The sequence below is a fragment of the Pleurodeles waltl genome, chromosome 12, assembly GCF_031143425.1.
Source record: "Pleurodeles waltl isolate 20211129_DDA chromosome 12, aPleWal1.hap1.20221129, whole genome shotgun sequence".
Classification (NCBI taxonomy): Eukaryota; Metazoa; Chordata; class Amphibia; order Caudata; family Salamandridae; genus Pleurodeles; species Pleurodeles waltl.
The window spans coordinates 617,862,372-617,879,934 of NC_090451.1; the positions used below are offsets into that span (position 1 = coordinate 617,862,372).

The 17,563-nt window shown below is 43.5% G+C and overlaps 1 protein-coding gene across 7 annotated transcripts in view; it reads left to right on the forward strand.

Annotated features, from left to right (window-relative positions):
* The window catches only part of ARHGEF2 (Rho/Rac guanine nucleotide exchange factor 2), a 575,049-nt gene that overhangs the window by 542,538 nt on the left and 14,948 nt on the right, over nt 1-17,563 (forward strand). For 4 of the 7 annotated variants that reach the window (XM_069217923.1, XM_069217926.1, XM_069217925.1 and 1 more), the window contains 8 exons: nt 722-894; nt 2,750-2,817; nt 3,521-3,709; nt 4,617-4,730; nt 8,376-8,443; nt 9,097-9,138; nt 11,678-11,728; nt 12,902-13,339. In XM_069217923.1, coding sequence (XP_069074024.1) covers nt 722-894; nt 2,750-2,817; nt 3,521-3,709; nt 4,617-4,730; nt 8,376-8,443; nt 9,097-9,138; nt 11,678-11,728; nt 12,902-13,339 — 1,143 coding nt within the window. The remainder of the gene's footprint in view (nt 1-721; nt 895-2,749; nt 2,818-3,520; nt 3,710-4,616; nt 4,731-8,375; nt 8,444-9,096; nt 9,139-11,677; nt 11,729-12,901; nt 13,340-17,563) is intronic. The other 3 variants (XM_069217927.1, XM_069217928.1, XM_069217930.1) reach the window with 1 other exon arrangement.

The following is a 17,563-nucleotide window of genomic DNA, read 5'->3' on the forward strand; positions in this document are numbered from 1 at the left end:
CAAGTTACTTACCTTCAGTAAAGCCTTACTTGGTAGAGACAATATCTAGTTGCAGATTCCTTACTGACCCATCCGGTACACTCCTTTGAACTGATTTCTAGGGTCAGGGACTCCCCTTTCAGGATCCTAGTTTTGAAGCACCAGTGGTCAGTGTTCTTCATGGCTCTGCGCTTCTGGTGTGGAAAGTCATGAAAAGAAACTGACGTCAGCACGCTGGGGTGGCACCTATATATGACCCTCGATGTCCTATCCGGCACAGATTACGACAGACGTGGAGCCGATCTACTCCACTTGAACGGCACACAGGAATACTGCACAAGAAAAACCTATGGATCCAGACTGATGCCTGGGGAAACTCTAAGGTAAGGAGTCTGCAACTAGATATTGTCTCTACCAGATAAGGCGCTACCGAAGGTAAGCAACTTGTCTGAATGCTGGTATTGCATTATTCATTCATTATGCTTAATTTCATATACCTTTCCCCAGAATTTCCCATTAATACGCAAAAGAAAATTATGAGAATTTCAAATACTTCCATGACCTTGAGAGAGAGTATTCTTACGTTGTTTACTGTTCGAAATATATTTCAGAAAATTCAATGTGTGGCGTTTATGCTGATATAATAAATAAGAATAAAGTATTAACTACTAAATGTTTTATTTAAATGGTGTCTTCCAGTGTTTCATGGCTGCTTCACTCACAGATTTCCTCCCTTTGCTAGCAGGACAAGCCTGCCGTCATATCCCTGCAGAACTTGATTGTCCGCGACATTGCCAACCAGGAGAAGGGAATGTTCCTAATCACTGCTGCACCCCCGGAGATGTATGAGGTGCATGCAGCCTCCAAAGATGAGAGGAACACCTGGATGAAGATCATCCAGCAGTCCGTCCGCCTGTGAGTACCAGGGGTGAAGCAGTGATTTATTTGCTTGCCCTACGATAGAAGAATTCGTAAGAGGCCATGTTTGTAGAAGTGATGTAAGGATTTTGGCACTTCAGCAAAAGTGTGATTTGCCTGCTTAGACAAATTGTTCCTACTGTTTTCTTTAATTCTTGTTTTTCATTATGCACTTTAAGATAAGTGGGACGCCCTGCAATAATACAAGGTGAATGAACTTGAGCTAAGCAAAAATGGAAAGTAATTTAGATAAGGCAGGATGAGGGTGCATGGTTTTTATAGTACGACAAAATGGTTATGCTAGAAAAAGTTGACGGTTCATATACTAATATATAGTTGTTGTTCTTTTAAAACTGTGTGGAACATCTTATGATAAGCTGAGATAGTAGAACCTATGCGAAGATAAAAGGCACATCATGCTTACGACGGAGATGAAGTTGATCTGTAATTCCACAGTTCTTAATGCATGTTAAGAAAGGAGGGAGGTTGTTAAATTGCTGTGAGATAGAGCTAGAAATATCAAAACAAGCCAATATTAGTCTAAACATTCTGGGAAAGGATGGATGATACTTAAAGTAAGAAAACAATGGTGTTGGTGGTACATATGCTGATACATTATTGAGGTACTTCTGCTAAGATAAAATGGAAACTTCCTATATCAAGCCAAGATGGAAGCGCCTATAGAAAGATAAAAGAAACCTAGAGCTCAAGATGGAGATGAGTCCCTAGTTCCTAATGGAAAGAAGACAGTAGTCTTTGAAAGCGAACAAGAACCTCGGAGCACAGATGGACATCTTTGACAATGCAGAGTTCAAGACAGTTCAGAACAACTTTAACACATCGGGACTCAACACTAGATGGCAAGAGTATACACAGCATGTGATTCTACATCACTACATGCCACAAACAGATGTCTACAGAGTAAGAAACATAATCCATTTCGTTCTCGGGGGACAAAAACAGCAGCAAGGTCTGATGTTATTGAAGTCTCCATTAAATGCATGGATGGAATTCCCTATCGTCAAGCTTAAATCCTTTTGTATAATGGCTTTCTGCAGATTCTACAATGTGAATGTTTTATCCCTTTGTTAGTTTTATGGGTTAAAAGGTTATTGTCTTTTGTCATTGGCCTTAAAAGGTTGTCTTTTGTCATTAGCCTTTTCTAATTGAACTATTTAGATTGTTACACATTAATGTTCTTCTGTACTAGAGTAAGGGAACAGTGACTTTTCATCTTGGTTTCTTATTTACTAAACATAATAAAATAAATAATGTTTTATCGGTGCCCACTCTGTGACATTCACCATGAAATGGTACCATATCTTTTCTTGCTATGACTGTCCTCCAGTCTTTCAAATCGCAGTTACTTTGTCAGTCCTAAACCAAAGCTTGCATTTATAATTTTGTATTTTACTATAACAACTATGTTATGGAGAACTCCAAATGGCATTAAAAGGAATTGACACATTTTTGATCACCCAGTGTAGATTAACACCATCAAATATTTAAATTCACTTTCCATGAAAAATATGTATTTAAATTTGCTCCACTATATATTAAAGCTTCTACTTCAGGATTTCGAATTTGCTAATTCGGATTTCAGATTTGTGAATCAGTCTTTTGTGTCTGTGTTCAGTATGTAAGCGTCCAAAACAGTGACTGTGTCTAATTTTAGTTTGAATTCTCTATCTCAAAAGTAGAACTTTCTAATGGAATTAACTGCCCAGTCATCCAACACTCCTTTGTGATGATATGTTTACACTGTACCACTGATTTCTATTTTGGCTTTTGGAAAGATCTAATGCTAACTTATTTGCCTTATTTACCTTTGATCCAACTGCTTTATTTTTAGGTGCCCTAAAAGGGAGGAATTCCCATTGATTGAAACTGAGAATGAAGCATACTTAAGGAAACTGAAAGGTAACGCAATATATTTATAAAGTATGTGGCTTAAATTCCTGCAGCCACAAGTGTGTACGAACAGAGCCACTGGAGGAGAGGAAAATACTATTCATTTTCTCATTCATCATGCATGGTACTTGAACAAAATCATTAGAAAGGTCCTGGCAGGCATTATCTAACAACCAAAATGTCTTACTTCTGATTCCTTATCATTTGTCACTGTTGTAAATGAACACAAAAGGGTTACGGGATGGCTGCTTTCTTCATCACTTAAGGATACTTTACATCTTGTCATTTCCACTTTGTGGAGAGACATAATTTCTTCTTCATCACTTTTGACCTGCGCCAGCTTTACTAGAGACAGACTATTTTTAAAGAGAGACCAGGTAAAAACCTTTCTACCAATGGACCATTTGATGAACTGTCTGATCTAAATTATGGCTACCACTCTCTCTTATCAGTGTTATGGTTTATATTGTTTGTGTAGTGCTGCTAAGCCACGTCAAAGCACTGGCAGTCTTAATAGTTAGGATATAGGAATGAAGGGAATTATACAGTCCTATTTGCAATGTGTCAGCATATCATAGTGGTACCTCCAATATATATTAAGGAGCTGCAGTGATAAGGAATTAGTTAATGGAACACTTGTAGAAGTAGTAATGGAATAAACACTGCCAGGATTTTACACCATATTTACAGCACCAAGTTCTTCTTCCCACAGATGAGATCCTGCAGAAGGACCGTGATATTTTGGAGCTCCTGGAGGAGAAGGTGAACCTGTTTACCCAGGTGATGAAGGTGCAGACTGATGAAGACACATCCCCTTGTGTGAACACCTGCAACCTTTTCCGGTCTGACTCCATGGAAGGACCACGGGGAGAGAAAATGGTGAAGAAGGCCATCAAGGAAGGTGAGAATCAAAATTGGATGGCTCCTGCCTCTACATAGATCGAGTCAGGGACATCAACAAGACTAAACAATTCTTTTAAGCCTGAAAATAGTTCCACCAATTAAAGTTTTCAGACTCAGCTCCCAACAGGGCTGACTTAGTCTTTCATCCATGCATGTTAAAATGCATACTGCTGGGTCTATAAAGTAACTTGATATCCTTGTAAAATATGGGTTTTGAAAGCATTGCTTTTTTTGCATTTAATGAACAATATATGCATGATTAACTTTGAAAAAGCCATGCAGATCTCTTTATGGTGGCCCACTGCGATACGGCGGTCTGCACAAGGAGAGCAGGTAGAGGTATGCCTGCTTTAAGGCCATCATTGTGCTCGAGAGTGCCTACCACATCATGCTGCTGGGATCCAACGTGCTACTCTCTCACAGAAGAATGCCACCCTTCTGCTGCCCATTAGTGAGGAACAGCGGGCTACCAAAATTGCCATTCCCCCTGACCTTTTTTGATCTTACAATACAGACTCAAAGGGCACAGCAAATGGAAACCCATTCTAATTTGAAGGCATAACAAAGTTCATTCAGGAGACTAGTTTATTGTTAGCACATCACAACAGATTCCCTCCCCCAATGCCATTTCATTGTACTGTTTACTATTTTGCGGGTACAGGTATGCAGTACTGTAGATACTGAGATGAGTGTCATCCCCATTTTCCTGGTTGTACTCCTGGCAGAGTCAACTCTGCCTTTTATTCTTCTGAGGTGGACAGAATTTGCACCCATTTTGGATATGATAGAAATTGTACATGCAGATGTTCCTTAGAAGTGTTTTTAATTTTAAAAAAATTGATAATTGCAAATTATTCTAATTTAAGTTATTTAATTTTTGTTCTTTTTGTGTCCTTTTTCTCCAGTGGAAAGCTTGAAGGATATCTTGGTGGCCTCTGGGATTGAGCTGCGTCTTCCTACAGAAGACCAAAACCATGACCTCGAGAGCAACTCCGACACCCACTCAGTCAATTCTACAAGTACGTGGACATCCTTGTCATCAGATTTGCTGTGTTAGATATTTGAAGTAAACATCCCATACCAGGGTTGTAGGCTGTGGAAAGTTGGCTCTGTATGCACTATTTCAAAGTAAGGAATAGTATGCACAGAGTCCAAGGGTTCCCCTTAGAGGTAAGATAGTGGCAAAAAAGAGATAATACTAATGCTCTATTTTGTGGTAGTGTGGTCGAGCAGTAGGCTTATCAAAGGAGTAGTGTTAAGCATTTGTTGTACACACACAGGCAATAAATGAGGAACACGCACCCAAAGACAATTCCAGGCCAATAGGTTTTTGTATAGAAAAATATATTTTCTTAGTTTATTTTAAGAACCACAGGTTCAAATTTTACATGTAATACTTCAAATGAAAGGTATTGCAGGTAAGTACTTTAGGAACTTTGAAGAATCACAATAGCATATATACTTTTCAAATAAATCACATATAGCTATTTTAAAACTAGACACTTAGTGCAATTTTCAACAGTTCCTGGGGGAGGTAAGTATTTGTTAGTTTTTGTAGGTAAGTAAACCACCTATGGGGTTCAAGTTTGGGTCCAAGGTAGCCCACCGTTGGGGGTTCAGAGCAACCCCAAAGTTACCACACCAGCAGCTCAGGGCCAGTCAGGTGCAGAGTTCAAAGTGGTGCCCAAAACACATAGGCTTCAATGGAGAAGGGGGTGCCGTTGGGATCTGGGAGTCAGGCAGTCGCGGTCAGGGGGAGCCTCGGGATTCCCTCTGCAGGCGTCGCTGTGGAGGCTCAGGGGGGGCAACTCTGGCTACTCACGGTCTCGTAGTCGCCAGGGAGTCCTGCCTGAGGTGTTTGTTCTCCACAAGTCGAGCCGGGGGCATCGGGTGCAGAGTAGCAAGTCTCATGCTTCTGGCGGGAAACACAGTCGTTTTAAAGTTGCTCCTTTGGAAACAAAGTTGCAGTCTTGGGTGAACAGGGCCGCTGTCCTCTGGAGTTTCTTGGTCCTTCTAGAGCAGGGCAGTCCTCTGAGGATTCAGAGGTCGCTGGTCCCTGGGGAAAGCGTCGCTGGAGCAGTGTCTTTAGAAGTGGGGAGACAGGCCGGTAGAGCTGGGGCCAAAGCAGTTGGTGTCTCCGTCTTCTCTGCAGGATTTTTCAGCTTAGCAGTCCTCTTCTTCTTAGGTTGCAGGAATCTGAGTTCCTAGGTTCAGGGGAGCCCCTAAATACAGAATTTAGGGGTGTGTTTAGGTCTGGGAGGGCAGTAGCCAGTGGCTACTAGCCCTGAGGGTGGCTACACCCTCTTTGTGCTTCCTCCCAAGGGGAGGGGGCCACATTCTATCCATATTGGGGGAATCCTCCATCTGCAAGATGGAGGATTTCTAAAAGTCAGTGTCACCTCAGCTCAGGTTGCCTTAGGGGCTGTCCTGACTGGCCAGTGACTCCTCCTTGTTTTTCTCATTATCTCCACCGGCCTTGCCGCCAAAAGTGGGGCCGTGGCCGGAGGGGGCGGGCAACTCCACTAACTGGAATGCCCTGTGGTGCTGTAACAAAGGGGGTGAGCCTTTGAGGCTCACCGCCAGGTGTTATAGTTCCTGCAAGGGGGAGGTGATAAGCATCTCCACCCAGTGCAGGCTTTGTTACTAGCCACAGAGTGACAAAGGCACTCTCCCCATGTAGCCAGCAACATGTCTCGAGTGTGGCAGGCTGCTAAAACCAGTCAGCCTACACGGGTAGTTTGTTAAGGTTTCAGGGGGCACCTCTAAGGGGCCCTCTGGGGTGTATGTTACAATAAAATGTACACTGGCATCAGTGTGCATTTATTGTGCTGAGAAGTTTGATACCAAACTTCCCAGTTTTCAGTGTAGCCATTATGGTGCTGTGGAGTTCGTGTATGACAGACTCCCAGACCATATACTCTTATGGCTACCCTGCACTTACAATGTCTAAGGTTTGGCTTAGACACTGTAGGGGCACAGTGCTCATGCACTTGTGCCCTCACCTATGGTATAGTGCACCCTGCCTTAGGGCTGTAAGGCCTACTAGAGGGGTGACTTAACTATACTGCATAGGCAGTGTGAGTGAGGTTGGCATGGCACCCTGAGGGGAGTGCCATGTCGACTTACTCGTTTTGTCCTCACCAGCACACACAAGCTGGCAAGCAGTGTGTCTGTGGTGAGTGAGGGGTCCCCAGGGTGGCATAAGATATGCTGCAGCCCTTAGAGACCTTCCCTGGCATCAGGGCCCTTGGTACCTGGGGTACCAGTTACAAGGGACTTACCTGGATGCCAGGGTGTGCCAATTGTGAAAATAAAAAGTACAGGTTAGGGAAAGAACACTGGTGCTGGGGCCTGGTTAGCAGGCCTCAGCACACTTTCAAATCAAAACTTAGCATCAGCAAAGGCAAAAAGTCAGGGGGTAACCATGCCAAGGAGGCATTTTCTTACATAGGCCACCCAGAAACCTATAAGCATTCCATCCTGCAAGTGGCCAGCTTGCTAATTCTAGAACATGTCATCTCAATGAGCCACACAAAGTTAGTACCATCTTCATGCAGAAAATACTAATTAACAACCCTACAGAGCCTTCAAAACATTGCAGCTAGTGCAGGAACAGGATGCACCAAATTTGATCAATGCTTCCTAATCCTATATAAAATTAAGTGGCTGAAGGTTGAATTCAAGAAACCTTTTCAGAATCCCGACAGTCATTCACAAAATCATTAGCCCCTCTCGCCAGTTTATTAAAATCACTCACAACCTCTTTCCCTCTTACACCAAATGATGGAAGACATTTTCAGGAGAGGGCCCAAGAATCTGAATACTCATAGCACTACGACAAGAAAACTGTCCTCATGTTCTGCCCTCAGCTCCCCAAAATTCACCTTTTTCCTGAAAAGTAACTCAAAACAGGAACACAGTACAACATTTGCAGGTACTTAGACTTATTACAAAAGCACTTTGAAAACTACAGATCCCACATTATGATGCAGACAGCTAGGTGCACAAACCTGCAACCCAAGGAGGAGGCCATATACATTTGTCAACTTCTGAAACACTGCCTTTCAAGAGAATTGAGAAATCCATGTTACACAAAAGAGAACAGTCACATTCTTATTGGGTTCACATGACCATCAGCATGGGCGCCTCACTGTGGCCTCAGACCTACCAATCACAGTATCATGTCACTACTGTTCCAAACCCAGCTCTCAGAAATATTAAACAAGAAGGCATTCCTTCGCATCAGCAGATGCTCAGGGATTGAGCGGGTGACCTTTTCCCAAACTGACTTGACATATGCTATTCAAAGAGACTAAGCTGGCTGGTCACAAAGGCATTATGGAGTACATATAGTGTTACTCCTGTAGTACTCTTTTATGTATTCCTAAATGTCTTTGTAAATTGGCCCCAAACATCTAAAATGGGACTGGCAAGGAATATTCTTATATAATCAGTACAAACAGAAAGGACTGTGCCCTCTTGTACTAATACGAATAGGAAGTTCGATGTTTCGAGCTGATTTAGAAAGTTATGTTGGTGTACGTAAGAGTCCTTCGATACCATTAGTTCTCATAACTGATAAATGCTGTTGTGAATCAGTACTTGGGAGTTAACTAATTTTCAAGAGTGGGGAAAAATATTTAATTTCTTTTTCCCTCATGCAGATGCAGAATCCCTAATCATGAACGGCTCCATCGAGTTCTGCAGGGCTGACTCAGACTTGAGCCAGAAGGTAAAATAATGCCCTAACAATTTCCTGTTAGAATACCCATAGTCTTAACCCTCCTGGTATCTACCCTTGTACTCACCTTATTTGATGCAGAGGTATTCCCTGTATTGATATGCATCGATATAGTGTTTCACTGTAATTGTAGAGGGGTTTCTTACTAGTATACATGCACCTCAGCTTCAAGGTGCAAGATGTTCCATTGTTATGGAACAATTTGATACTCAAATCTTCTGTGCCCTACCTACACCCTTGACTTTCTTTCAATTTTACAACCTGAGATGTTTCAATCTGGTTACATCTGTTACGTGCATTGGTCATGTGAGATTATGTACAGCCAGTTGAAGTGATTACAATTTGACAACACACAAATGTACACATTTTTAAATTGTGTGTAATTGAACCAAGTAAAATGAGGAGAGTCATTGTAAAATGATGGTGAATGCCTGCAGCAAAAACTGGAAACAGTATCAAAGAAACACCACATCTACCCACAGCATGTAGAACATTTTGGCCAAGATCAAGAATAAGCGGACTTTGGACCAGCACTTTTGTTTAAATAAAGTAACTTCCAGGAGAGGGACATTTAGTTGAATAAAAGTATGAGCGAGTGGCACAACTTCTCCCTCTAATGTTAATTTCTTGTTCTCTGTGTGCAGGATCGGAATGGAAACCAAGTGCAACACAAAACTCCGCAAGAGGTAATGTGGGAGTCTCGAAGCAGGAGGTTCCCCATTCTTTTGGATCTGGAACAAATTATTTAAAAATTTTGTTTCATGCTCATCCCTTAAGTGGACTGTTGCTGGCTCCTGTTTTGAAATCCTGTCTTCTTAATCCTGTTTTCCAGCTCCCCTCCGCACCACCTCCCGACCACGGTTCTCCTTTTGTGGGTGCTTTTCTATTCATGCAGCACCACCACACCCTTCTGTTCTTCTCCATATCCACCCCTAATCCGAGTTTCTTTGAATGATAACCCTCGATCCTCACCCATCGTTTGTGGAAGTAAATTCCCAAAGCATCTGCTATGCCACAGTTACTATTGTGCATTTCGAGAACATACCCTAACTCAACAAATTTGCATTGCCACCTGCTGCCGATCACAAAAGTAAAAATAACCATATTTAGATGCAAAAGCAGTCTTCATCTTTCAGATATAGAACATCCTATGTCCCCTCCAAAGGGGGCAGCACTGTGCTGTCTTACCTGTACTGAAGCAGGGGCATTTGAGGAGCTATACTCCTCTGCATACTTGTGTATTCCCTAGTGTAGAGCTATACTGTGGGTAACCAGTAGAGCTAGGGTGGCCTCTTAGGATTTCCTGAAATAGGCTAGCGGATGGCAGGTTTGCTGGCAGGTCCTCAGTACATTGATTGCCGAATGCCCCTGGCGAGGGTGCGTCACGCAGCTTTCTTAAAGGCACATGCTTACTTTTTTTAAAGGGTGTAGTTTGCTCAATCTGCATGATTTTGAATCTGGTGCTAACATATTTTCCAGAGCTGTTAGTTGTTTCCTGTTAGCGTCATTCCAGCTAAGGTGCTGAGCCACTAGAAAGAGAGGGGTGTTGATTTGATCATAGAGTTGGCTAGCTGAACTAGACGTGTCTTTAGCAGCCATTAAATTAACCCAGGGTTGTCAGTCATTGTATGTGATTGAGGAAAGTATCCTCAATGTTGATCCCAGATTTGAGAATCCACAGTTGCATGTGTTGATTCTGTGATATGAGGAACTAAATACTTAATTTGGCGATGGAATGGAGGGATGCTATTTGCCCCCAATTCTTTGGCTTCCTCTAGTAGAATTAAGAGAGTAATCCCACTCCGTCCTCACACTTCAATCATGGAGCAAGCTAATTTGTTGCAAAACAATTGAGACGGAAAACAATGTATTTTCCTGACAGCACATAATCTGCAGCTTTCTTAGCCTGTAATTTTCTGTCAAAGCAGAATGCCAGATTATTTTTTTAATTCAGGCTTAGAGACCGCTGTCTCGTATATTAAAAATAAATATACATTTATATGTGCATAAGGGGGTGCCTTGTTTAATCCCTTTTTATACATTCGTGTGTTCAAGTGTGATTCATGTTGTGCTTCCTCCCACCACAGCATACAACATAGGGCAATGGGTTAGCCCACTTTAGGCATTGGCTCTCTTGCTCTGATCGTGCCATTCTTTCCTGATCGGATGTGCACATCCGCCTAAAAAGAAGTGCACTTCAGTCCCAGGACTGGTGAGCCAATACTTTTCTTTGCCACTGCCTTTATTTTCTTGATATGTCTAATCCCTTATTATTGTCTTTAATTTAGCTTTGTGTTTAAACTATGACTTTGGTTTCTAGTAATTTAGGTCCTTATTTAGATTTTGGCGGAAGGGGTTACACCGTCAGAAATGCAATGGATATCCCGTCCGCTATATTACGATCCCTTTATGTAGCCTATGGGGATCGTAATACGGCAGATGGGATATCCATCACGTTTGTGACGGAGTAACCCATTGTCAAACTCTAAATCAGGCCCTTAATGCTAATATTACATTTTCTTTGTCTCAATAAGTCACATTTTCTCTTGATTTGACTTAAAAACTAAAAGGGTTCTCTGCCTGTACTAAGTACACCTGCATCCTAGAAAGCACTTGTGCTGTTCAATTAAAATAATATGCATTGGTTATTTTATTCATTTTTAATTTAAAATGTTTATTGCAAGCATATCTGCCAACAGGCTTTCCTATTTGTTTAATCTTTTTATTTATATGGCATGTTCTTGCAATACTTGTTAACCATAGCAACAGCTTCACAAGGCCAGACCTGTGTTTTTTTTATTCAGTTACTTGGACCAAAGCCTTCTATTCAGTTCTGGACCAATAGCAGCTCTGTGTGATTTCAGCAGATGATTAAACATACCTTTTTGTGCAATGGAACATGGAAATTGCTAATCACTGGTTAATATATTGCCCAGCAAATGTTCCTAGGTTCTTCATATGTAATTCGGTTTCTGGAGTAAATCCTTTCCCCTCAGTTTTTCTCCTATGTCTTCTGTCCAGGCACCTTTGAACTCCATTGCTGAGTCGGGTGGACCCACATTACTCACCACCTCCCTGCCACTTGGGTTGCTGGGGGCCATCCATTGAATTCCAGTCCCCTTTTCACCCCATACTATTTCTGGTGCTGTTCCAGGCCATGTGCAGTTTTCTTGTACGCTTTTGTAACCACAGAGTGTAACTGGGATTTCTCAATTCTCTTCACAGGCAGTCGTTCAGAGGTTGACCAATGTATATGGACTCCTCCTTGGATTGCAGGTTTGTGCACCTAGCTGTCCGCATCCTAATGCGGGATCTGTAATTTTCAAAGTGCGTGTTGTCATACCTTTAAGGAGTTTTTCCAAATAGCAGGCTTGTAGGAGCACAAGCAATCCTCATGGCTTTAATAAGTGAATATCCTTAACGGCAAACTTTGATATTAATATGTTTTACAGACTGGCCCCTTTTATAAAATAAACTTGCATGAGTCAAATAAAGGCATGTAGTTGAATAGTACTCTCCGCTGTGGTGCCACACCAATGCACTACAGTTATGAAGGCTGTTCGCCATATATACTGTCTGCAAAGTTAAAGTGAATAAGGGGATTTCGGCAAAGTTATATGAATGATGTCATTAATAATATCCCAAGCAATGCGATTTGTGGAATATTTATTGTTCAGAGTTATGGTTCTTTGCTTCTCATCTAAGCATTAGTTCAAACAGGGTTTGTCTGTTGATTTTCAGTAGGTTCTTACCCGAAAGATGGGTATTCCTTGTGCCCTTCTCAAATGATAACCACAATTGGGAAGCCAATAAAAAAAAATTAAAAAAATCCCTAACCTTCTGCTATAACATTTAAATTGATTGAAAATGAGTTTCATGCGGATATGTGTTTTGTGATAATTATTCCCAGGTTCTTGTGGACATTCTGGGTTGCTCTTGTATTTGTATAGTGTTTTATTCTGTTGAGTCAATAAGACCCAAGACGTAGTTTTCAGCTAAAACTTACAGGGTAAAATGAGATGTACCGGGCACATTGAGAGGGCAATGAGGTTAAGAAATGGCTGCAGCAGAGGATGGGGCATCCAGTGCTATTATTTAGCAAAAACAGTTACGGGGTTAGTGTTATGTTCATGTACCCATAACAAATCATTGAGTGGAGAATGCTGTTTAAATGAATGAAATCATGATAATCTGCTAATACAATATCTGTGTATTGTTGACTGCGTCTTCATGACCTTACACAAGTCTAATGATTAAGATGCCCGTAAACCTGTGCACAGTAGGTGTGTGTGTGTGTGTGTGTGTGTGTGTGTATATATATACGATTACCATATTTGGAGGTGGTAGACATTTGCCACAGTTGTTCTCATACCACTCAAAGAATAAGGTGTTGCTGACTTGAGGAAAGAATAATGCTCTCATGTGTTCATATTATCTTTGTCTCTTCAGGCTGTGGCAGCTCAGCAAGACACCATGATCGAGCTACATTTACAAGATGCCAGTGAAAAAAAGGAGAAAGAGAAGTTGGCCCGAACCAATTCCAGGGACTTGAGTTTGGGAGATGTGCTCTGCAAGACTGCAGACAAGCAAGCCACTGAGCTGACTCTGCTGCAGCGTCAACACACGTTCTTGCAAGAGGAGCTTCAGCGCTGCCGTAAGCAGTGCGAGGAAAAAACAATAGAAGTGGGACTTCTGGACGCTCGCCTCCGGGAATGCGAGCAGGCAAGGACACGGTTGGAACAAGAAGTAGAGGAGCTGAAGAGGCAGGCGGCCTGCCGACAGCAGGAAGCTGCCATAGATCACTTGAGATGTAATAAGACCTTTGACCCACGAAGACGTAGCCTTCCTGCAGGAGATGCGCTGTATCTAAGCTTCACACCCCCACAGGTATCACGATCTGAAAGAGATAAGTCTTAATGGCAAATTTACAAAATAGCCACCACTGTGGCAGAAGCAGTCTTTGCTCTGAGAATGACCTGTACATCTCAAAGCAGATCTGTGCAGTTAGAGAGAACGTTTGGCATCCCATACTCTGATGTGTGAAGCTGGCCCGATCAGTAGCCTGTACTTTCTAAGATGTTTTTGGATCTTGTCGGGGAAGAAGTGGTCAGCAATATGTTCGGTAGTTGCCATCTCACGTAATTGCATTGACAAAACCAGTTGGTTTCCTTGTTCTATTTGTATGTGTTACTTTTAATGGGTGTATATTATGTTTGAATGCACAAATCGCAGACACAGACTACACCCGATACAAATATACAGACATAGGCATAACACAAAGACAGATACATTTAGGCAAAACTCACATGCAGACACAGGGGAAAGAGAACTACAAACATGCATGGATGGATTCACTGGTGGCTTTGCAGTTGTATACAAGTATGAACAGATGGTTGGGTGGCTATAGGTGCATACAATGGCCCTTGTTTAGAATTGGCTGCAGAGGCGTAGCTGGCCAGATGCAAGTATGGAGCAATGGATGAATGTTGGTCGATAACATAATGTTCGGTGGCATGTGTAGCTGCAGATACACATGCTGTGCATAGTCCGCCGTCTGGTGTTGGGTCGGAGTGTTACAAGTTGTTTTTCTTCGAAGAAGTCTTTTCGAGTCACGAGACCGAGGGACTCCTCCTCCTTTGTTTCCATTGCGCATGGGCGTCGACTCCATCTTAGATTGTTTTTTTTCCGCCATCGGGTTCTGACGTGTTCCTTTTCGCTCCGGGTTTCGGGACGGAAAGATAGTCAGAACTTCGGAAAACTACGTCGGTATTGTTTCGTTCGGTATCGGGTTAGATAGAATTGACACCGAATCGTGAAGAGCTCCGGTAGCCCTTCGGGGTAACTTCGACCCCCCGTCGGGGCCTGGTCGGCCCGACCGCGTGTAACATCGACACCGATGGAACGGACCCCGTTCCGATTCTGTCCTAAATGCCACAGTAAATACCCATATACAGACCAACATTTGGTCTGTAACTTGTGCCTGTCGCCCGAGCACAAGGAAGAAACGTGTGAGGCCTGTCGTGCGTTTCGGTCCCGAAAGACGCTCCGTGACCGAAGAGCCAGAAGGTTGCAAATGGCGTCCACGCCGACAGGACAACGAGGGTTCGAGGAACAAGGAGAAGAAGAGGAAGCCTTCTCCATCCATGAATCGGACTCGGAGGAGTTCGACGTCGAAGAAACCGTGAGTAAGACGTCGAAACAAGCACCACACGGGAAAACAGAAAAGGCCCAGGGGACGCCACTGCCAACAGGCCATGGCTCAACCCATAAAATAGGTGACCGTCCATCGGCACCGAAAAAGGGCGAACTGGTGCCTAGATCGTCCGACTCGGGTCGAGACACAGGCACGCAGCAATCTCGGGACCGAGAAAGTGCTGCCGAAAAGGGTCGACGCCGAGACAGCGGAACCGAAGCTGCTCGACGCAGAGACAGCGGCACCGAGGATGATCGACGCCGAGAAAGCTCGACTATAAAAAAGAGAAAATTCTCCTCGGAGCCGAAAACAAGCAAAGACACAGTTTCGGTGCCAAAACGCCCAGCAACCGAACCCACTGCCAGCTCGTATTCAGAGGAACAATCACTGTCCTCTCAAATGCGCAAACACAGATTTGAAGAAGAGTTACAAACCACTGACGTAGACCACACCCACAAGCGGATCTTCATACAGAGTGGGACAGGGAAGATCAGCACTCTTCCCCCAATCAGGAGGAAAAGGTGACTCGAGTTCCAAACTCAAGAACAAACACCACAAGCAAAAGTGGTGAAGAAAGTAACTCCACCACCCGCTCCTCCACCTGTAACTCATACATCACCGGCACAGACTCCGTCACATTCACCGGCTCATATCAACATGAGCCAAGATGACCAGGACGCTTGGGACCTATATGACGCCCCAGTATCAGACAATAGTCCTGAGTCGTACCCTACCAAGCCCTCACCACCTGAGGACAGCACAGCGTATGCACAGGTGGTAGCCAGGGCAGCAGAGTTCCATAATGTGTCGTTACACTCAGAACCTGTCGAGGATGACTTCCTTTTCAACACCCTCTCCTCCACCCATAGCACCTATCAAAGCCTGCCTATGCTCCCGGGAATGCTAAGGCACGCAAAACAGATCTTTAAAGAACCTGTCAAAAGCAGAGCAATAACTCCACGGGTGGAGAAAAAATATAAAGCACCGCCCACGGACCCTGCTTTTATCACATCACAACTGCCACCAGATTCAGTTGTAGTAGGGGCAGCTCGCAAGAGAGCCAACTCGCACACATCAGGCGACGCCCCACCTCTGGACAAAGAGAGCCGCAAGTTCGACGCAGCTGGAAAAAGGGTTGCTGTACAAGCTGCAAACCAGTGGCGCATCGCGAACTCTCAGGCGCTCCTAGCGCGATATGACAGAGCCCATTGGGATGAGATGCAGCATCTCATCGAGCATCTACCCAAAGAATTACAGAAACGGGCAAAACAAGTGGTTGAGGAGGGACAAAATATCTCTAATAACCAAATACGCTCCTCTATGGATGCAGCGGATACAGCTGCAAGAACAATAAATACTGCGGTAACCATAAGAAGGCACGCATGGTTGCGCACATCCGGGTTTAAACCCGAGATACAACAGGCGATGCTCAATATGCTGTTCAACGAACAACAATTGTTTGGACCCGAAGTGGACACGGCAATTGAGAAATTGAAAAAGGACACTGACACAGCCAAGGCCATGGGCGCACTCTATTCCCCGCAGGGCAGAGGCACTTTTGGCACATTTCGCAGACCAACCTTCAGAGGGGGGTTTCGGGGTCAAGCCACACAAGCCAGCACCTCACAATCAACACCGTCTACCTACCAGGGACAGTACCAAAGGGGAGGCTTTCGGGGCCAGTACAGAGGGGGACAATTCCCTAGAAACCGGGGAAAATTTCAAGGTCCCAAAACCCCTACAACCAAACAGTGACTCACAAGTCCCTCAACCCCTTCACACAACACCAGTGGGGGGAAGACTAAGCCAATTTTACAAATCTTGGAAGGAGATAACAACAGACACTTGGGTCTTAGCAATTATCCAACATGGTTATTGCATAGAATTTCTCCAAATCCCTCCAAATGTCCCACCAAAAATACAAAATATGTCAAAACAGCATTTAGACCTTCTGGAATTAGAAGTTCAGGCATTACTGCAAAAGGACGCAATAGAATTTGTACCACGTACACAAAGGAACACAGGAGTTTACTCACTGTACTTTCTAATACCAAAAAAAGACAAAACACTGAGACCAATCTTAGATCTCAGAACACTAAACATCTACATCAAATCGGAACACTTTCACATGGTCACGCTACAAGACGTATTACCACTGCTAAAACAACAAGACTATATGACAACCTTAGATCTAAAGGACGCGTATTTCCACATACCGATACATCCCTCGCACAGGAAATACCTAAGGTTCGTATTCAAGGGAATACATTACCAATTCAAAGTGTTGCCGTTCGGTATAACAACCGCACCAAGAGTATTTACAAAATGCCTAGCAGTAGTAGCTGCACATATCAGAAGGCAGCAAATACACGTGTTCCCCTACCTAGACGATTGGCTAATCAAGACCACCTCCCTAACAAAGTGTTCACACCACACAGAGTATGTCATACAAACCCTCTACAAACTCGGTTTCTCCATCAACTATGCAAAATCACACATTCTGCCGTGCAAAACACAGCAATACTTAGGAGCGACAATCAACACAACAAAGGGGATAGCCACTCCAAGTCCACAAAGGGTTCAAAATTTTTACAAGGTTATACAAGCCATGTATCCGACACAAAAAATACATGCAAAGATGGTATTAAAACTCCTAGGCATGATGTCTTCATGCATAGCCATTGTCCCAAACGCAAGACTGCACATGAGGCCCTTACAACAGTGCCTAGCATCGCAATGGTCACAGGCACAGGGTCACCTTCTTGATCTGGTGTTGATAGACCGCCAAACATACATCTCGCTTCTATGGTGGAACAGTATAAATTTAAACAAAGGGCGGCCTTTCCAAGACCCAGTGCCACAATACGTGATAACAACCGATGCTTCCATGACAGGGTGGGGAGCACACCTCAATCAAC